At 27.6% G+C, this 23,157-nt stretch overlaps 3 protein-coding genes across 3 annotated transcripts; 1 reads left to right on the top strand and 2 right to left on the bottom strand.

Moving 5' to 3' along the window:
• Positions 1-489: 489 nt before the first annotated feature.
• Positions 490-16,504, bottom strand: PmUG01_05037400 (phosphatidylinositol 4-kinase, putative; the record flags this gene model as incomplete). The annotated part of the gene is made up of 6 exons (XM_029003591.1): positions 490-622; positions 883-972; positions 1,246-1,369; positions 1,608-15,922; positions 16,048-16,169; positions 16,472-16,504. 6 exons carry the CDS (start codon positions 16,502-16,504, stop codon positions 490-492), a joined length of 14,817 nt encoding a protein of 4,938 aa, XP_028860521.1.
• Positions 16,505-18,987: 2,483 nt separating this feature from the next.
• Positions 18,988-19,647, top strand: PmUG01_05037300 (60S ribosomal protein L7ae/L30e, putative; the record flags this gene model as incomplete). Its single annotated transcript, XM_029003590.1, has 1 exon — positions 18,988-19,647. The coding sequence occupies one exon, from the start codon at positions 18,988-18,990 to the stop codon at positions 19,645-19,647; it is 660 nt and encodes a 219-aa protein (XP_028860520.1).
• A 1,241-nt stretch (positions 19,648-20,888) lies between these two features.
• On the bottom strand, positions 20,889-22,034 carry PmUG01_05037200 (apical merozoite protein, putative; the record flags this gene model as incomplete). The annotated part of the gene is made up of 1 exon (XM_029003588.1): positions 20,889-22,034. One exon carries the CDS (start codon positions 22,032-22,034, stop codon positions 20,889-20,891), a length of 1,146 nt encoding a protein of 381 aa, XP_028860519.1.
• Positions 22,035-23,157: the final 1,123 nt, after the last annotated feature.

Raw genomic sequence — 23,157 nt, 5'->3', positions numbered from 1 at the left:
TATTTTGTATGCGCAAGGTTAACACCTTAAGCAGGTGAAAAAAATTTTTTTGTATTTATTTTATTCCATTACTTTTTGTTTGTTTTATTATCACATCTTTCACATTTTACTTAATTTTTTTGTTTGACTCTGTCACAAAACCATTGTGTATGTTTTATTTATAATTTTATTATGTTCCTTTGTATCAAACTCTTATTGATTTTTTTTTCAATTAATTATAATTATGGAAGTTTGTATATATTATTATTATAGAAATTTAAAATTTTTTTTATTTTTTTATTTTTATTTTTTTAATAATTAAAAATACAAATATATTATAAAAAATAAGTTCAAAAGTTAAAAAAATCAAAGAATGCAAAAAGGGGTGAAGGAAAAATGAGATGAAAAATTATGTACACATAAACGAACATCTGTAGTTTGCGTAACCATATGTACATTTACTGGAAGACGGGTCAAATTTCTTATCACAATAACCATTTTCCAATGACTTTATTGAATCCCTTGCTGGATGTTCTGAATATAGTCATACATAATTGTTGTTATGTTGTTGTAAGCTTGATGTATCTTATTTATCATAAAAATACTCGCATCGTTGTCACTTTTGTTTAATTTTAATCGCTTCCTAAATCAAGATTAGGTATACAAAAAGGGGTGAAAACAAATGTCGTAAGAGGGCAAGGATGATATGATATATTTCCTCCACAAACGATTCGAAAATCGTATGGCATACACTTACATGAACAAGCAAATTAGGAATAAAAGCACATTTTTACACACACACACATATACATACATGAATACATGCATATCCACATACTCATACGCTTTTTTACAAACATAATGAAGGGAAAAAACTTTTTTAGTTTTCATCTCTTTGCTTACTTTAACTTTTCAACTGTGTTGTACTTGAAACAGTTTATGTCTGAGTGCGATAAGCTCAGTATGGAGGAAATTAGCCAGTCACTCTTTTCCCTTAGTAGTAAATATCTATAAAAATGAGAAAAATATATATACCTTTCGATGTCAACATATTAGAATGGAGTATATTAAGGTGAATTATGGTCGTATTGGTTCGTATTGGTTTGTATTAGTTCGTATTCGTTTGCGTTCACTTGTGCTATTTTGTATTTTACGTTTGTGTATTATATCTATGTATACACTACTACATAAATGCATATATACAAAACAACAGATATACACAAATTAATGCACTTTTGAGAAAACATTTCTATATATGTTACTAACCCTTTAACTACCAGCTGAATGTAGGTAAAAATGAAATATTGCTTCTTCTGACTCTTCATGGTTAAAAGCGTAATCATTTCTCGAGTTAGCTTAAAAGGAGCAAGCTCGAAGTTTATGGAGATACCTAAAGAATAATTTAAGCAAGATGGAAGAATAAATATTTTATGTTTTTTTTATTTTACTATTTAATTAAATTGGCGTTTTCACTGTTTTACTATTTTGCTCATTTTCTCTTCTCATTTTCTATTATTATTATTATTATTATTATTTTGTTTTCCTTCCTCAGCACAGCCTCACAAGGCATCTCTTTATATATACTATAGTATATCTCCTTCACTAGTGCTTGGGGAGTAGAAATTTACCTGGATAAATATTCAAGATATAGCCAAAATCAATGTGAATAATATTGCCATACTCGTCAAACAACAAGTTACCGTTATGCCGATCCTTTACTTGCAAAATAAAAGATAACAAGGAATAGGCAGCCAAGGAACAAATAAAATTTTTCAAAGCATAAATATATGTATTAATATTCGAAAATTTTAGATGATAAAACTTGATTATGTTTTGATATTTCCTTCCTATTTCATGTCTACTTTTTGTATTTGCTAATACTTCAATGACTGCACCAAAATTTTCAAATTTTTTCTTTTTCTTCTTTTTCTTTTTTTTACTAAAAACGCTTAAACTTTTCGTATTTGTAGTACTATGATATTCCTGGATATACAAGTTCAAGTTATTCTGAAAGTGTTCAGAAGAATAAGGATATTTTTTTTCACTATCTTCCCTTATTCCGTCCTTATCTCTAATTTCAGTTTCCGCAATATGATGAAACAAATCCTTTTTGTTCTTACTTTTTTCCTTCTCTTTACTGCTACTTCTACATGAGCAACTTTTATTTTGTTTTTCATCCTTTTTTCTTGTTTGCTTCTTTTTTGCTTTCTTAAATAGGTGGAAGGAGAAGGAGAATTTTCTCTTCCCGTCCGTTTCTTTGTTTACATTAGAAATATCTTCATTTGATTGTTTTTTCCTTTCCCTTTTAATGAATGTTATTTTCTTATGTGCACTATTATCCTCTTTTTCATTTGCGTACACATTGAAATATTTATTTGTTACAATGTTATATGGAAATAAATTATAAAACAACTTATAGTCACTTAGTATGTGAATAAATATGTAAATTATTTGAATAACCAACTTGTCTTGCCTCACGTCATCATTTACTTTGTAAATATAAGATACATCCTCATATTTTTTATTCGAATTGTTCGTTCTATTTTGTTTTTTCTTCCCCTTCACTTCGTCCGCTTTGTATACTTCTCCCACTTCATCTTCACCTCTTTCATTATCTTCTTTTTTCGTTTTGTAAAAATTGCGATGAATTAGCGATTTATCATATACACGCAAGGAGGGAATATTTTTGTTCATACGAGCAATTTTTGCATCAATCGCTGAACTTATTTTTCCTCTTTCACTATAATGTGCACTCGTTTTACTTCTTTGAACTGCATCTATTGTGTGTTCTTCTGCTCGCGGTAATACGAATCCATCATTCCTTTGTTCATGTACATTGGAAGCACCTTTACTACTCGAATGCTCGTCATTACTACAAAAATTGGCAATACTCGTGAAGGAGTTGTTGATGACCATATCTCCCTGTACAATATTCCCTCCTCCCTCTATACTGTTTTTCCTCACAGTGTTACTGCTCATAAGACATGCACTGTTATATACCCCATCGTGGGTATTCAAACTCAGAATTGACTTCGTATCATCAGCAGATACCCTGCTCCTACTCCTTATTGCATACCTGGTTAAAAGAGAATGAAGGTATAAATTTTTCTTCACATTTTGCTTCATACTCTTAAAGCTCAAAAAAATGGGGGACCTTGTTGCAGACATTAGAATTTTTATATCATCTGAGACATGAGATACAATATTATTGCTTGTTAATAATTTTAATTTTTTGATATTAATATTATTTAGCAAATTTTGAATTTCCATGCGTACAAAATCTAGCTGTATCTTTTTATCAAACTGAGAAGCTTCCTGACTCATGCAGAAAATAGTATTATGAAAACGGCATGATTCTAATAGTGCACTTCTATTCTTATGGCACAAATTTTGTAAAAATAATTTTTTAATAAGAGAACACTTTAGAGATAGAACGTGTGTTTTCTTTACATAATTATGGTACTTATGAAAAATAAAATTATTAATATTTAAATAATTTTTGGTAATTCTTTTTTTCCTATTTTTATTATTATTGTCCATGGATGAAGTGAAGGAAGAGGTGGATGATGAGGAAGAGGTTGAGTGAGAGACGTTATTATTTTTCTTCTTCGTCCACAGGAGTAAAAAATCTTTAAAAGGGTTTGTCTTCTTGGCAAATAATTCCTTCTTAAATAGTAAGCAATTTTCAATATTATCCTCAAACACACTTAGCACGCTGTTATTGTTGTAGTTATTTTTATTATTACTGATATTGTTACTGTTACAGATATTGTTATTGCCGTTCGGAAAAGCTACTACACACCCCTCTTTTCCATTATTTAACATTTCACAATACGTTAAATGAGTTAAGTATTCATCTTCAATATATGTGTGCATATTGAGAAAGAATTGATATAAAAATCGAAAGGAGTGAAAGGAAAAGAATATAATAAAAAAAAAAATTCTATTTCCCATATCAACTTTTAAAAATTCAAAGAGTTGTAAATACATTGCATTCGTTATAGTACTCTTCTTATATAGGTATACTAAATTGTTTACAGCTATACTTTTTAAAAAAAGGCTATACTGAGGGTAACTGTACAATATTTTGATAATGTCATTTAAGCTAAATTTATTACAGTGTAAGAAGAGAACATTTGATATAGGTACATATATTAATTTATTTTTTCTCAAATTAAATAGGTTATATTTGTTTATACTTAATTTATTATTTATATTAATGGTAATTATATACTGGTTAAGAATATTAAGTAAATCTTCAAAATGGTGCATACATAAAAATTCGGTTATATTATGTACATTATGATTTAAAAAATTTATAATTTTTACAATAAAGCTATTAAATAATTTATCAGAATTATGTATATGATATTTTAAATAATTTACCAATAAAAAGAGTGAATATTTATTTATGTCACTATTAATTTCTTTCGTATTTGTAGTAAACAAATTTGTATAAAAAGACAAATTTAAATAGGTATATATATATTCTATTTTTTTATAGATCTTATAAAATATGGATAAATTATGTCTATAATAAAAGGAATATAATACTTTTAATAAACTTCTGCCAACCTTTATTTTATAATCCAGTATTTCGAATTTCTTCTTATAACATACATTAAAATTTGGATATGGGGAAGTGTAATTAAATATGTTGTGAATATAATTATTTATCTTTTTCTCTTTATTATTACTATTAAATGTTATGAACAAATTTTTAATCCTTTCGATATTTTCCTCTTTATCATCATCTATTTCAATTTTTAATAACTTCTGTACACTTGTATTTTTAATAGACCTTGACTTATATTTCACAAACAGGTTATTTATTCGTGTGTTGTCATTATTTACCTTTCCTTCGCTGCTGTTTTTTTTTTTTTTACCGAAAAAAAATCTTCTTATATTCCATTTCCCCTCCTTGTACGTATTTCCCCTGTGGCTAATGCTGTATATGTTCTTATGGGAGTAAACATCTTCCCCATCCTTATCACTTGAGTTCTGCTTCCTCTGCTTCTTTCCAATTTTCATCTTTCTGCTAAGCCTCTTCTCGTAACCCTGGGCAGTAACTTTACAACTGTGAAGATAACCCAACGACATCTCGTTTTTCATTTCTTCCCTTTTAGCTAGCTTCTTAACACTAAGGAGGTATCCACTTATTGATAGACTCTTAAATCTCTTGGATGAATTGCTCTTTTCACTATTTTTCGAAAAAAACATTCTTCCATTTTCCGATTTTCCTTTTCCGCCAACTCTTACTTTTTTGCTCATTTCGTCTTTTTTACCCTTTCTCCTTTTTCCTCTCCATTTGGTGCCACTCGTACCGTTTTTTCTCCCCTGTGATTTACTGTCATCCTTTGTATCTACCGTTTCTATAACTGTCCATACTTGCCCTTTCTTTTCATTTTTAGAAATTCCCCTGTTGTTATTATAATTAAATTTGTCATTCTCCCCTGCAAAAGTGTCTTTCTTATTCTCATCTACTTTTTTCTTTCTTCGTACTTTTGTACCCACTTTAAAACTCCTCCTATTATTGGAAATCTTACCATTTTCGGTTTTTCTGGATATAGTCTTTTCGTAAAATTTTTTTTTAGAACAATTACTCCTGAGTAATCCACCATCTTCTTCTCTCTTTTCTTTTTCACAATAAAGTTCCTCACCGTTGTTTTCCTTTAAATCATCCTTATTTGATTTCTCATCGAAATAATTACTACTACTTTGTATTATATTGTCCTTATCGCTTATACTACTATTGCTGACCAGATGCAAGTCATCTTGTTCGCAAGTTTTTCTCGACACATATTTATATTCACTGTTATTACTGTTACTCATATTAGGAACAGTATTAGCACTCGCTTTTGTAAAGCGATCCTGCTTCTTCCTCTTATTCGTCTTCGTTTTCTTCTTTTTCTCACCTGCATAATGAACAGTATGCATGCTATGAGAGTTACTATTATACATGCTTCCACCACAGGAGAAATCGTCCGAATTGTACACATTGTAATCGTCACCATCATCAACATCGTTATCATCAACATCGTTATCATCAACATCGTTATCATCAACATCGTTATCATCAACATCGTTATCATCAACATCGTTATCATCAACATCGTTATCATCAACATCGTTATCATCAATATCGTTATCATCAACATCGTTATCACTATCATCGTTATCACCATCATCGTTATCACCATCATCGTTATCACCATCATCGTTATCACCATCATCGTTATCATCAATATCGTTATCATCAACATCGTTATCACCATCATCGTTATCACCATCATCGTTATCACCATCATCGTCATCCTCGTCGTAATCCTCATGGTCGATATTATTATTTAAATAATTTTTGTAATTAAAAAACGAGTTACATTGCAAATTCTTGTTGGTCACATTGATGTTAATATTTTTATAACTATCATTACTATTCTTTTTTGTTCCTTTATTTTCCAAACAGACATATTTTATATTATTAAAAATGCACATATCGGTAAATAATTTGCATTTATATAAATTAATATATATACTTTCCGTCAAATGTAAAATACTTAAAATAATAAAGTCATAGTTAAGCAAATGTTTCGTATTAAGAATAATATAATTTTGGTCATTATAAGTACTAACCGAATTAAACTCTTTTTTCTTTTTAAATGTATTATATGAAAATAGATGAAATTTTTTTTTCATGTATTTATACTTATATTTTAATTCTAATATATATACAAGTGCATTGTATATTAAATTACAAATATATATATATTTGTTTATACACATACAACGCAGTTGTTCCTTTAAGTTGTAATCATACACACTCTTTTTGTTCCTCTTCTGATATCTTAACATATACTTGTAAGCGCTTAATATTATCAGATCGTTCTTCGTATTTTTTTGAGAGCTAAAATAATCTGAGTCGTATTCATTTTCTATGCTTTTCTTTCTATCTATATTGCAGTTTGATATGTCCTCCTTACTTGAACTATGTCCTTTTCGTAACTTCCTTCCACTATAATCGTTTTGATTGACAGAAGATTGCTTCAACTTATTCACATTCCGCGCACCTTTGCCATATTCGGTTGGAATGATGTTTTTTCCCTTTCCTTGCATCGTCATAACAGTCATGCTATGATGCTGCTCCTGCTGCTTCTTCTCCTCCTCTTTTTTACTATCCTGATCACTAATTTTACTCTTAAAAATGGAAAAAAAATTGTCCCTGTATTTGCGAAAGATGCTGTTCTTCTGCTCTTCTGCTTTCTCTTCCACCTTCCCATTCATATCCCCATCGTTTGCCTTATTTTGCTCTAGTAATTCCTTATCATTCCTTTTTATTACTTCGTCATAATTTATATAATCCCATTTGTCATTGTCACTACGCGGCATATGATTATCATCAAACCAGGCCTCCTCTTTCCCTCCCATTCGTATTTTTGCACAGTGATTCAATATATGCTTTTCTTTCTCTCCTTCTTCCACCCGTTGATCCTGAATCTCAGCATTGCTTCTCTCGTTTCCGCTGTTAATAAATTCTTCACCATAATTTTTGAAAAATATTTTATGATAATCTTTGTCTTCTCTGTCCTTATTTATACCATTGGTGAAGCCCTCCTGCTTGTCCTTATCCGCATAAGATCTGTAAGCTACACATAACTTGTTCTTATCATGAGTTATTTCTTTATAATACTTTTTCATTTTCCCCCTTGTTATGCTGTAATTTGCTTCTCTAATAGTAGCGTTATTCATACAATCCATACGTTCTGTTCCTTCTTCTCCTCCACTTTCTTTTCCTATTTCTTCTCCCTTTCCTTTTAGCCTTCCCTCCTTTGCACAAACCTGTGTTAGGTCTGGGGGAAACACGTTTTTGTCATGCGTTACAATGGAGTATTTATTGGAGCAGTTTATGCAATAGATATCAGGTAGAATGTTATTAAAATTATGGAAAAAAAAAGATAAGAATATGAAACTTTTCTGTAGTAATAATTTATTATAATCATAAATATCGCTCATACATAAACTACTTACATGATTGTTTATACTAACTAAATTTTCGTTTTTCAATTTATTCTTGGAAATAAAAAAAAGGTACACATTGTAAAAGGTAAAAAAGGAATATGATCTATCTGAATAGAGGAAGTAATTGTATTTATATTTGGAGTACAACTGGACGAAGTAGCTATATGCGTGAAAAACACTAGATGTGTAATTAAAAATTCGAATTAAGCTTAAAAATAAAATACATACAAAATGATAATCAAGTTTTAATAACCTAAAGTTATACAGATAAGCATTATTTATGCTCTGAACAGGTAGAACATCATAAGCATCCTTTATTTTCGTATATCCATGTATATACAGATTTAAAAAAAGGGTAATACTTGATATATCATTAAAACAATCAAAGAGGTAAAATATGTTTTTCATATTCCTACCAAAATTGTTTATCAAATAATTTTTTGTTTTCCTTTTAAATATTTCTTTCAAGTCTTTAAAAGCGTCTTTAAATATATAATCATCATAATCACTTATGCTGTCTTCTGACTCATCATCAATTACACTGTTATTCAGTGAGTTCATTTCATAATAATTACTATATGTACTAGTACACACATGAAGCGGGTTTGAATAATCCATACGCTTCTGTAAATCTTCTCTATGTCCTTTATCATAGTCCAAAGTGCTCTTCTTAAAATATGGACTAAATTGCTTATGTCTAAACTTCTTATAATTATGAAAATACAAATTATAATTTTTATAATGATTTAAATGGTAAAATGTTTTCAAATTTTGTATCTTATTAAATGTATTCATTAAATAATATATATAACAATTTTTAAAAAAAAATTTTATATCCTTCTTTAAAAAAAAATTCCCGTAATTTAGACTTAAAAACGAATTACTAAAAACAAAAAAAAATTCTAATGTAACAACTAAGTAATTGCACAAATAAGGTATATTTAAAATATAAATGTCCACAATTTTTCTCATTAAATAATAATTATAATTTTGCAGCCATTTTATTTTGTACTTAATAATTTTTTTCTTCTTTATATTAATATTTCCATACATTAATATCAAGTGGTTTACAAATACAAATAATAACAACGTATTATTAATAAGTGTTATATATTTATCCAGTATACTCTTGTTAGAGACATTGTTATGTTGTAAGTTATTATACATAACATACAAGTCCATTCTTATATAATCATTTACATAACTCCTAATCATCATGATATCACTTGCAATAAATATTCTTTCTTCTTTGCTAAAAATGGACTTTACACCCATTTCTGCTTTAACTTTCTTTGAGTATTTTTTCTTTAAAGGATAACGGAGTTCACCACGATGAGCACTCCTCTGCGTAAACGAGTTATCAGCTGAGGATTTACCATCCTTCAGATCCTTTGCTAATTGTCCATCCTTTCGGTCCTTTCCATTCATTCCACCCTTTCCATCTTCTCTTCTCATATGGCTAAAATACGCACTTCTACCATTAGGATTCACATTTTCCCCTTCCCCACATTTTCTTGCCCCCTCAAAATGATCATTAAAAATGATGTTGCTTCTAAACCCATAGTCAATTACACTTTCACTCACTCGATTAGATGAACCATCTATGTAGTATAAGTCGTAATGATTTCTTCCTTTATCCACAAAATATGTCGTCTCCTTCTCTGTCACTCCCTCTGCTTCATCCAAGTCCTCCGCTTGTTTTCCCACCTTTCCTTTCATCGCTCTCCCTTTCGCTTCATTTCCTAACTTGTCAATGAGAAAATTCGACACAAATATACTCTTCACCGAAAGCTTTGCCAGAAGCTTCACAAATTTGTAAAAGTAAAAGAAGTAATAATTGAAAAAGGCATACTTGTAATTATATACAGTCAAAATACACGAGAGTGTATACAGAACACATATATATTTATTCTTAATACTTATTTTCGAAACACCTAGGTTGTTTCTAAAGGAACTATTTAAAATGATGTCGAAATTTATGTTGTATATATTTTTATATCTTTTATTGTTCTTTTTAAATATATTATAATAGAAAAAGAAAAAATAAAATTTGAAATTCTTTTTTATTATTTTTGAGATAATGTATATATAATAATTATTTAACATGCTCATATTTAAATTATTTATATTCGTAGCTAGAAAAATGCACATTACAAAATTAATAACGTTCAAGTATTCCTTAAAATGCTTCTCATTGTATAAAACGCGTTTGTTTATTTTTATGTCATATAGGTTATATATATACGTGTTATTTCCCTTTACTTTTTTCAATATTTTGAAGTAGTTTACATCATCATCGATGGTATCATTACTACCATTTGTGGCATTAGTGACATTTACCCTTTTTCCGCTATTTACATTATTCGCTAACTTGGCTCCATTTTCATCATTTGTGTAATTTATTCCATTAATGCTATCTATCCCATTTGCACCGTCTGCGCCATCTGTTCCATATGCTTCATTTTCCTGACTATCAAAAAATTCATTGAAATCCTTGTGGGACTCGAAAAAAAAGGAATTTTTTTTTTGTTTTTTTCTCATTTTCCTTCTGCCCCTTATTATTCTTCTACGGTTAAAAAGAGTGTTCGTTGTGTTTAACGCAGCCAAAGTGATGTTATAATTTTGATAATTTTCAACAATGCTACTAGTGTAATACTTTTTACGAAAGCTCTTCATTCTATTATTACCGTAATTACTTTTCAAATAAGTGACCATATGCTTTGAAATTTTTACACCTTTGGGTAGGTTCTCATACGCCCTCTTATATTTCCTCTCTGCATTATTTACTACGCTCTGATGCTTTTCCCTTCTGACATATTTATCTTTATCGAAAAGATGTGTTTGCCCAATTGTATCTGATAAACGTATATTACTATTACAAATATACTCTTCAGTGTTGTTTTCTTTGTTCAAACCCTCGTCGCTTATCAGTTCATTGCTCTCTAAGAAAACTTCACTCATATTTACCATAATATATCCTTTGCTATCAACTATACCATCAAGTAATTCCTTCGAATTTAAGTTATACTCTTCCTCTTCACTATCTATGGGGTCATGCGCCATGAAATGATGACAACTAGGACTTCTATTCCTGTCAAATGCACTTCGTTTATAACAACGTTCATGATAATGAGAGGACTGTCCTCTTCTCAAGTGCCCTACATGGTTTACGTTAGAACACATAGAATTTCTCCGACTAGATAATTTTGTTCTGTTTTTAACATTAGAGTCCATTCGATTAGACTTACTCCAATCCCACATACGGCGGTTGTAATGATAACCATTATACTTCTTGGTATATTTCTTAACACAAAATATGTAAAATTCATAGTAAAAATATGAATATAAATTTAAAAAAAATTTGCAACAATTTTGCATTTTTAAAAATAACAAATAATTTATAGTTATATATAAATTTACTTTATAAATTATTTTGATCATATTATTTTTTTTCTTATCTATACTATTTTTAAAAATTTTTTTTTCTTCATGAATCATTTTTGAAAAAGCATAATCTTGACTACTTTTTTCTAAATTTTTTAAAAAGCATGTAAGAAACTTACTATCAAATAGGGTATTTAGTTTCAATTTAAATATTTGATCAAAGATGTAATATATGTAGTTCCTTATCATTTTATTATAATTCATTATATTCATAAGTAAAAAGAAAGTAGCATAGGTAAAATTGTAATCATGGAAATTATTCATATCATTTAAAAAAACAAATATTTTATAATTAATTAGTTTCTTCACATTTTTATGTAAAACCTTATTTCCAAATATATATTTATCAATCAAAAAGTACAGGCTATATAATATGTCTTCTTTTTTTCTATTGCATTCTATGTAGTATATTATAAATAGATACAATTTGTTTATATCCGAACAATTTATATTTACCTTATCATTTTTTAACAAATTATTTTCTTTAATACTTTTTAAAATATCAACTTTACAAATATTGCTAATATTATATATGTTTAAATATCTAACACTCAGTATTGGTGTAATTTCTATAATTTTATTTTTGATTTCTTGTATTTCTTTTCTAGTACTAGTAGAATAATCATAATTATTCCAGTAACTACCCTTATAAATTTCGTAATATGCTAATGTGAAATATAACCTATAAAAATGCAATGACAGTGTACTAAGGTATTTATGATACTTTCTCTTATCCTTATAAAGATAATGAAATGTATTACTAAATAAATATATTTTTATCTTATCAATTATTCCTATCATAATATTCCATATTATTTTGTAGTTACTTTTATAAAATATACAATAACAGTTATCTTCCTTCATCCTTTCCATATTTTTCAAAACGTTTCGCTCTACATATCTATATTCCTTTTCTATACCATTCACCATGATTTTGCTAAATTGGACTTTATTAAAAGTACACTCACTGCGATTGTAACCCCTCCAACGCTTTTCCTTACTTTGTGTAACGCCTCTTCGCTTTCCCATACTACGGCTGGACATAATTTCCCTCATGCCTTCTGACCATTTTACGGACTTTCCTCCACCCATATCATGCGCTGCCATTTCGTCAGCTGCTTCTTCCACCATTTCTTCTGCAACTTTTTCCACCACTTCCTCTACCACTTTTTCCTCCGCCTCGTCTAACGACGTGCAAAGCGTGCACCCGTGCACCTCCTTCTGCGCCCTCACGCTTCTATTAATGATGAATACATCTAAGTCAGCTAACGGCTTCCTTTCCAGTAGAGATGTTAGGAACATCAAAAAAGAGCATATGTATTTATATATATTTACATAAGGCATTATAATTTCAAAGCACCTTAATATTCTCAATAGAAAATACTCCAGATTGTCATTCTTTTCATAATTAAAAATACAATAATTATAATTAACAAAAAGAAAGTACAGTAGGTATTTCTCATCATTCTTCTTTCTCTTCCGTGTTTCATATTTCCACTCTTGGGACAAAATGTCACTTATTATTAATTTACTTTTACTTAATTTCCTCCTTTCTTCAATATGGTCAAGGGAAAGCATCGAAAAGTTGGTCATTGGTAGATGGTTATGACTATAATCATCAAATGGTATCGGTTTCATTCTTTTTATTTTCTCTTTTATGTTTAAGGGAAGACTAAAAATAGCCTTTCTGTTTATCTTGTTTTTTTTTAATAAAAAATATTCGTTCATAGTATCATTTAAATTGTGCAAAAATTTTATATTAAATAAAAAATTAAAATAATATTTTTCATTGTCAAAATAACAGCTTTTATAATTTAGCATTTTTTTTAAAAAGGTGTATTTGGAGTAACTATGTTTCTTTTCCATACTTCTAATGAGAAATGTTTTGTTTTTAAAAAATAATTTATTTTTCTCATTCCTTATTTTATTATTATAAAAGCTGAACATACCATTAAATGATGTGATATTATCGATCCAATTGTTGCTTCTCCTTTTCCTAAAACTGTTCTTTACAAATGAACTAAAATTACTAACAAAAATGGCTTTACAATTAAATATATTATTACAGTAATAGTGCATCTTATTTATGTATATATCTAAATAATTCTTACAATTACATTCTATATTATTATACTGAGTACTCTTTTTTTTTTTCTTTTTTTTTCTTAAAAGTGATGATAAAAAAACATTCAATAAAAACGGGAAATAAATGTCTATGTAATTTTCCCCATTCAATTTCCTCTCATTTCTTCGGTATTTTCCTTTATCAACAATTATTTTATCATTTTGTGGTCTATTCAAATTTTGTCCTTCCCATCGATCGTCATTTGTCATCTTGCTTCTCATTACATTTGAATGTATTATGTCTGTTTCATTTTCCTTTTTTTCGAAACTTCCAATCCCCTTTGGAGCATATTCACAAGATCTTTTTTTTCTCCCCCCTCTATAGAGTGCATTTTCGTCTTTCCGACGGTACATATTGCCACTATCCTCAACAGAATCATTCCGGTAAGTTGTACCTCTTATATCGTTACTTTCCGGATATACGCAACTGCCACTATCATCATTTTTCCAAAAAATAAAATTTAATTTAACAAAACTATTTACGCATGTGTATAAACCTGTATGCGCATCCCAAAACAAATTGGTCCTATTCATATTCAACATATTAAAATGATGATCTTGTATCACTAATATGGTAGTCTCATCATGATTGTGTTGCTCCCTCTGTTCATGTGATGTTAACATATTTGTACATTCCTTCTTCATATAAGTATTTTTCTTATTAATAATAACAGTCACTTCTTCCCCCTTCATAATATATGTATGCAATTTATGTTTTAAAAAAAAATTTAGTTTTTCATTATTTTTATATACAATTTCCAAAAATGTAAGAGTATAAAATGACGAATTAACAAAAACACAATCACATATTAAGCTAGTAATGTTATTCATACGTACAATATTTTCGGATCTCTCCAAAAATAGCATTTTATGTACAAAATCAAAATTATTACTTCTTCTGCTGGGATTATCAGTACTAGTACTATTAGAATGAAGGAGGACATTAAAGCCACGAACCGTAGACAGTAATACTATCAGTAGCATGTATATTTCATATATAAAATATATGGAGCTTTGAATTAAGTACAAACAGTAGCTGTTGTTATGGTATATTGCTCTATTTTTTTCCCGTTCATTTGGGCTTGTTGTTATATAAAAAAAAAGAATATTAAAATAATATTCAAACAAATATAACAGTCTATTATAGTATAGATGGTTTTCTTCCGTCTGTTTATTTTTCCTCACAACATAATATAACTCTTGTAATGTTTGATTTGTTATTTTGTTAACGAGATTGTATATATATATACTCAAATAAACTCTGTTCTTCCTCATATGTAGAATTTCGAATAACTTCAGTATCTTTAACAACACTATGCTGTTTACCGTTTCGTACCCCACGCACACGCGCAAGTTCTCTCCGCTTCTCACCTCCCTTGTAGCTTTATTATCGATACTGTTATAGGTTCTGCTATGGGTTCTTTTATAGGATCTGTTGTTGGCTCTGTTGTGGACACTCCTGGCAGCGTCTTCCTCCCCCATTAACACATTTCCATTTGGAGTAACTTCCTTTTTCTTACTTGTGCCCCTTTGCAATGTGAAAGCAATCACTTGTCCACACTTCATTTCACACATATCACGTAAGAAATGTATGTCTACTGTGTTCTTCACTATAGTTAACAAAGATAAATTATAAACGACATTCTTACTGTTATTTAGGAGGTACTTTTCTGAGTACTTTAAAATTTTTAATTTTCTAATATAGTTGTATAGAAATATGAGAAAATTTTTGTAATAAGTAACTAGTATCTCCTTGTCATGCGTGTTACCATTTTGTTTTTTCAGATATATTCCATATTTGTCTAGTAAAACATTTATCACATTATATACATAATCATAAAAACAAATAAATAATTTCTCACTATTTCTATTTTTCTTTATATGCGTAAACAAATTAATAATCAGAAATATATACTTTGAAACGGTATAAAATTTTTTTTCACTTAAAATTTCATATAATTTAAATTTGTATATATTAATAAGAAATGATATTAGCATATTTATATAACACAAATAAAATAATTTTTCATATATATTACTTTGTTCATTTAAACATATATACTTTTGCAAATTTATAAATGTTAGTATATGTACATAATATAAAAAAAGTTTTATTGAATTATTTTTTTTTATATTCCTATTTAACGACACAAAATAGGACATATGCAAAATTATGTAACTCAGATATAATTGTAGCTTGCTTAATTTAATGCTATATTGTATATCTATTTCCTTATTCTCCTCATAGTAGTATTTTCCTCTTCTGCTTGCAATAACTTTTTTCTTAAAGATGTTTATCAAATTATCTTCAAAAAGTGGTAGTAAGCTCAGGTATAAAACCAACACATCCTTCCCGTGCCTGTTATTGGACGAGGAAAAAAAAAAAAAATTTTAAATTAAAAATTAAAAATTATAGACATATATGCATATACACATATATATATGATTTAATAAGTATGCGATGATATCTTTTCCTATTGGTACTTTATATGTCTCTCCTCAAGCGCGTTGCATAGATAAAAAATAAGAACAGTCTTATTTTTGCTTCCATTCTTTTTGCATCTTATGTATTTAAGTATACTGGATATATTGGTGTCTTTAAAAGTCTAAAACAAAAAAAAAAAAAAGCAGAAAAGTCAATTACTGAGTACATATAAGTTTAATGTACAAGTACTAAAGTTGTAAACACGTGAATATAATCGAGAGTACCCACGAGATACCAATAGAATAAAACGCAAAATATGGTATCTATCTTTGAACAGTAGTGCAGTTATATATCGAAGAATTGGATATTTTCACACTATGAAAAAATAGCCATGTATACACATATACACGTATACACACATATTAAAGAAAATGCAGTACTACAGATGCATGTAAATGCTCTTTCTTAAATGCAAATAATTACGTTAGATTTCATCTTGATTTCATATTTCCCCATATTTCATTTATTCTTGACATATATGCTTTATCCTTTGAGGGATCAATTACAAATAAGCTATACTTTTTTTTTCTTTTTTAATTATTCATTTAGTCAAATAACATAACAACGACATAAATAAGGGGAGTTAGAAAGGTCATTAAAACCCCCATGCACACACGAAAAAAAAAAAATAAATAAAATAAAAAAATAAATAATAATAAATAAAACAACAAAATGAAAAAAACGACAAGTTAAAAAAAACAAAAAAATGATAATAAAAACAAATCATTTAGCAGACACTTTAAATGACAAACGGGAACTCATAGCATGGCGCCATCACGACATGCTAAAATAATCAAAGGATAGCGTTATAATATTACAACATAAACAATTTGCAAAAGGGCACATAGCAAATCAATAAAATAAACAAAAATTCACAATAAACAAGGACAAATGACAGTCATTAAACAGATTAACAATATGAGCAAAGTTAAAACATAAAAAATAATTTTATCAAAAAAAAAAAAAAAAAGGGCTTCTAATTATTAAAAAAAAATCCCGACTGCGCGGGAAAAGCCTAAGCAAACTAACTTAACTGTCAAGAATATTCTTATTACAAAAAAAAAAAAAAAAGAAGAAACAAAAAGAAAAGAAAAGAAAAAGAAATAATATCACTCTGTTTTTGTTCTTTTCTTCAAAAAGAATCCCATATAATACTAATTCTACGTTAAATACATTTTCTCTCTTTTTTTTTTTTTTCATACAACATCTACATACAAGTATATGGTCCAAATGAAAATAATTATGTCTTTACTATATAACATAGAAATGCACTAATGCACCATCCTTTTTTCATTTGTATTCTATATACATATATACTTACATATATTTATGTATTCATGTGATGGGAGCATATATGATACAGACGTTCGCTAAGTCCAATTTTTTCTTTTCTCATCGTTTCTTTAAATTCTGATAAAATTTTCTACATACGATTACTTTAGTTACCATTTTTACATGAGCTTTTAAACTATGAATGTTTGTCTTTCCGTTCATTATATTCTTATGAACTAATATGCATTCGTATGTGATTATACACATACATGTGCCCATATACATGCACGTGTGAATTTCATTAAGCATATATATATGCAATTATGTACATTTTGTATATATATGTATATATCCGTGTATATATGGGTATATATGTGTATATATGTATATATCTGTATATATATGGGTATATATGTATATATCTGTATATATATAAGTATATATAGGTATATATTGATATATATAAGTATATATGTTTACATATATGTATATATAAGTGTATATATGCGTACATGTGTGTACATATGTAATTATGCAGATATATACTGAAACTGAAGTTGCTACATTTCAAACTCGTATAATTTCAATTTTTCAAAATTTTGAATTCTCTATTAATAATGGATACAAAAGTACACAGGTTTTCGTTTAAAAAGAATATATTTATCATTTTATATGATAATCGAAACAATTCGAAGTTCTAAATATGAAGGGAAAAAGAGGTTAATTAAAAATTATTTTTTTTTAAAGTGGAGGGGCAAGAATTAATTTCTATTTTTTCCTTTTTTGTATTATGCATATATATAGGTATATATATGTGTATATATATGTGTATATATATGTATATATTTATATACATGCATATCTATATGTATGTATTTTTATATTATGTATATGTATATTATGCATATAAAATTTTACATATAGTGCAATTTATGTATTTACATTTTTCTTTCCCCTTTTTTGAGGTTTTCCTGGTTCATTTTTAAATTACATTATTCATTTTATTTTGCATGTTTTCATAAACAATTAAACGTTTATTCGCTTGTTTAATTATTTGCGTATTTTCTGTTTATTTTTCCGGTCAACCAGTGTTTACTATATTTTTTTTTTTTTTTTCATTGTTACGGTTACATTTTCTTTCTGCTCTTTGTAATTAATAGCATACCAGAAGTTTTTAAAAAAAAAAAAAAAAAAAACGCAATTAATAATAACATTTTAACAGTATGCCTATAACATTATGCTTTAAATAATTTAAAAAAAAAAAATAACGAAAAGATTCTTGCAGCGTATACATAGAGTTAAAGTTGTAAATTATATCACAGTAAACATTGTACATAAATATATATGTACGTATGTAAATTTGTACATATGTATAAATATACATTAATATGATTACTTAATCCGCGCCTTTTTTAAAATAACAATTAATTCTTTATAAAAAAAAGCAACAAAGCGACTAATTAAAGGTGGTACTTTATAACACTTGATATACTTATATCTTCTATTCGCGTTACAAAATTGTAAATGAATACTTTAAGCCTTATGAGCCTAGAAACGCATACTTGTTAATATTATATAATATACGTTTATTTACCCATAAGGGTGTAATATAGAGCTATGTTTATGTTTCTCTGATTGAACGAAAGAACAAAAAAAAAAAAAAAAAAATGAAAGAGATAAATGAAGAGTCTGAAAGTAACAAAGAAACGAATGAGAAGGAAGGGCAAAACAACAACAGTAATAATAGTAAGAAAGGAAAAAACAATTACGATAAAATGATTGAAGAGATAAAAACAGAGAATAGTAAGTGTTACATATCAGTAATTAGTGAACCATTATTAAAAAAAAAGTATTATAAATACTTTTTAAAAATTCTGGATTACACATACTGTGCTAAGGTAAACATATCACATATAATAAAAACAAATGAAAATTTAGATGAACAAAGAAAAAAAATATTAAAAACAAAATTTTTAGTAATAGGATTAAGTCAAGTTATTAAAGCTATAAGAAAAGGAATGCAAGGTATTGTTATTATAGCTGTCGATATATACCCCATTGATATTATTTGTCATATACCCGTATTTTGTGAAGAACATAATATTCCATATACTTTTGTTACAACAAAAAATAAGTTAGCACATTTATGTAAATTAAAACGATCAATTACTTGTTTATTTATAATAAACCCAAATAAAGATCATATTTCCATATTTGAAGACACAATAAATCAGTACAATAAGAAACAAAAAATTAATAATTATTCCAAGCTCTACGAAAAACTATTAGCAGCTGTCAAAAAAAATCACCCCTTTTTTCAGTCATAGATCTACACATAATTTGCGTTGGGGGGAGGGGGGCCCATTAAACTAATTTACGTCTAGCAGAACGATTTGTACTCGCAACTTCTTTTTTTATTAACGTTAATAATGTGGGAAAAAAGGAACGGGCGGACAAGCGAACGAAAGAACGAACGAATGCACGAAGGAACGAAAGAAATTTATATCTTTTATTCGTAATTTTGGTGCATTGCGTCAATATTACATTCTACTTCAGCATATGTTTTTTTTTTTTTTTTTTTTTTTTAACCCCCATTCTTTCTCATCCTTTTTTTTGTGTATTTGAGATTTAGCAGTGTACAATAATTTATATTGACAATTACAAAAAAAAAAAAAAAAAGGGGAGGTTAAATAATGATTATTTCAAAGTCAGCACTAAAATGTTAACTGGTGTTTGTTGCTCATATGCATTATTACTCTTACTTATCACCTTTTTAATTTGCCGTATTTATAAAATTTATCTATTTTTGTTAATTAACATCCACTTGCAACTTTATTCATAGTATTCTGTATTCATTTTTACTTTTAAACATATTAAATTAATAAAATTTGAAATAACGTATTTTTGCAAAATCTTTAAAAAGTTAAACAACATATTATAATGAAACACACATTTAAATATAGCAGCAATGTTAGGTGAAATAAAAAAAAAATACTTAAGTATTTACAGAGGTGTAGAAGTTTATACATACATATATATACATATGTATATATATATATATATATATTTTTTTTTTTTTTGTATTCATTTATATGTTCAAATATATTACCACAAAGCCTAAATATACATTAAAAAAAATAAAAAAAAAAACACCTTGCTTCAATTCGCAAAATTGATTTACCAAACCAGGGGCATAACAAAACAGAAGTTAAGCGTTACTGCAATAGCATACTGCTAATGTGTGTTAAATTTATATATGCATAAATGTATGTATGGGTATACGTACGTGTATGCCTATATGAGTATCCATATTTATATCAATATGTAGGCATATATATATATGCCTCCCCACGGGTAATAAGCGACCCCCCGAATTAGAGAAGCAGAAAAAAAAGGAAAGAGCTTAAATAATATGTCACAATGTTTACGCGTGTATATATAATAGTATAAATATAAGTATATGTATATATATTATGCCGCATATGTTTGTATGTACTCATCCCCACATATTTCTTCCATTTTATGTTGCCTTTTTTTTTTACCTTTCCCCTTCCCTCACCCTTTTTAATTAACTAAAAAAAAAAAAAAACATTAAGAGGACGAAATAGCTTAAAAAGTGGAAAATATCACTAGAATTAGTATTATCATAATGATGAGGTTTTTGTTGTTTCCTTATATTACTTTCGTAACTCTGTTGTTTATTTTTTTTACTAAAGGATTCTAAATAATTTAAAATATTATAATTCGATTTATTTTTTTCTTCTATTAAATAGTCAGGTGTTGAGGGGAAAAAGTATAACCAATTTTCAGAAAAAATGTCATTTTGTTCTTTTTGTAACTTTTTAATATCATTTATATTTTCTATTTCTTCTGTTAAAGTTTGATTTAAAGATGCAATATTATTTAATAGTTGACTTTTAATATCTTTTAGTTTTTTGGACTTTTCTTCTATGTCATTTACTGACTTTAACCAAGTATGAATATCATTTTGTAGTTTTTTTGAATTTTCTTCTAACAAATTTATTTCTTCATAGCTTTTTTTCTCTGTATCTAATTTTCTGTTGTTATTTATTTCTTGTAAAATGTATTTTCTTAAGCTATCATCGTTATTATCCTTCTCCCCTTTTCCATTTGTACTATGATTATTCTTATCTGTCTTATTACTACTATTCTGATCTTCAACTTTTAGTATATCCCCTTTTGAATATGCTTTACTACTACTATTACTACTATTAGTACTACTATTATTACTATTACTACTACTACTACTACTATTTTTTAAATCTTTGTGTAATTTCCTTAGCTTGTCCATATGATCCTTCAAATCATTGTCATTCACATTGTGATGGTTAATGTTCATTTCAAGTTTTTTGTGCGAAATGGCGTTTCCTTTTTCTACTTGTTGTATGTTGAATCCTTTGTTCTCTTTCACCTCTTTTGAAAGAATAGCATCCACTGTCATTTTGTCTTTGTCATTTAACATTAATTTATTACATTCAACGATTAAATTTATTGAAAGAATTATATTTATTATTAAAATACAAAAAAAAGAAAAACCGCAATTCATTATAATATTAAAAAGGGGAAAATCTAAAAAAAGAAAAAGATGGGAAAATAAAAAGAAAACTTTACATTTCTGAAAATTCATAGGGACACTAAACGTATTGTCCGTTACGTGAAGACGAATACAACATACAGCAGTGCGTACATACATACTAACATAGTAACATACATTTGGTTATAAATTAGACAGTTTCCTTCTCTTTATTTCGGAAAACGGTGGTAGGCAAAAAAAAAATAAATAAATAAATAAATTAAAAAGTAGAGATTACTGAATAAAATAGAGCAAAATAGAGCAAAATAGAGCAAAATGGAGCAAAATGGAGCAAAATGGAGCAGAATGTAGAAAAATGTAGAAGAATATAGAAGAAACAAAATTTGCAAAACCTTCCTTCATATTCAAAAACAATTAATCTGCGCTTCACTGATGGTCGTTAAAATGCCCTTCATTAAACTATTAATAAAATTTGAATTTTTCACCGCACATTTATATACATACATGTAAACCATGTTTACATATTTTCACATATACATAAATGCATATTTATGTATACATATTTTTACACTCTCATACACATATTCATATGTAAATTTTTAAAGTAGTATTCTTTCACCCCCGTATCTCAGTTCACTGAAGTTTCTCATCCTGAATGGTCAAAATACAAAGCAGTTACGTTAGAACAGTAAGTTTCAGTTATTCAAAAAAAAAAGGAACACAATGAATGAGTTATTTGATAATTATGTATTGAAAAAGGAAGAACGGTGTAAACATATATGTACATATGTATGTAGTATTTATGTGTGTATGGGTGTATATACGTTTGTATATGTATGTATATTTATTTTTTATTTTGTATTTTTTTTTCCGTTTATTTTTTTTTCTTTTCTGCGTGTTAGAACACCAGAATCAGAGTAATATGAATTAGGTCTATATTTTGTTAAAGTAATTACGAACATATGTTTTTTTTCTTTTTTTCTTTGCACTTTTATGCAGGTACTACGTGTTGTAGTTTAAATTATTTGGTACACCTTACCCCATATACGGAAGAATAAATATGTTTATGCGTACTTTAGTAGTTATACATTTATATGTTATCCCGTACAAATCTTACAAATATTTATAAAATTTCATGCTGTCTAATTTTTTAACTCCATTATTTTATATCTTTGACCAAAGGTTGAATATACACACCCTACTATTTTAACATAATAAACATTTTTTTTTTTTTCAAAAAAATATTTTTATTACCTGCTAAAAATTTATTTAATTCCTAAGA

This window comes from Plasmodium malariae (genome assembly GCF_900090045.1).
Source record: "Plasmodium malariae genome assembly, chromosome: 5".
Lineage (NCBI taxonomy): Eukaryota > Apicomplexa > Aconoidasida > Haemosporida > Plasmodiidae > Plasmodium > Plasmodium malariae.
This window is presented reverse-complemented; position numbering and strand designations above follow the sequence as displayed.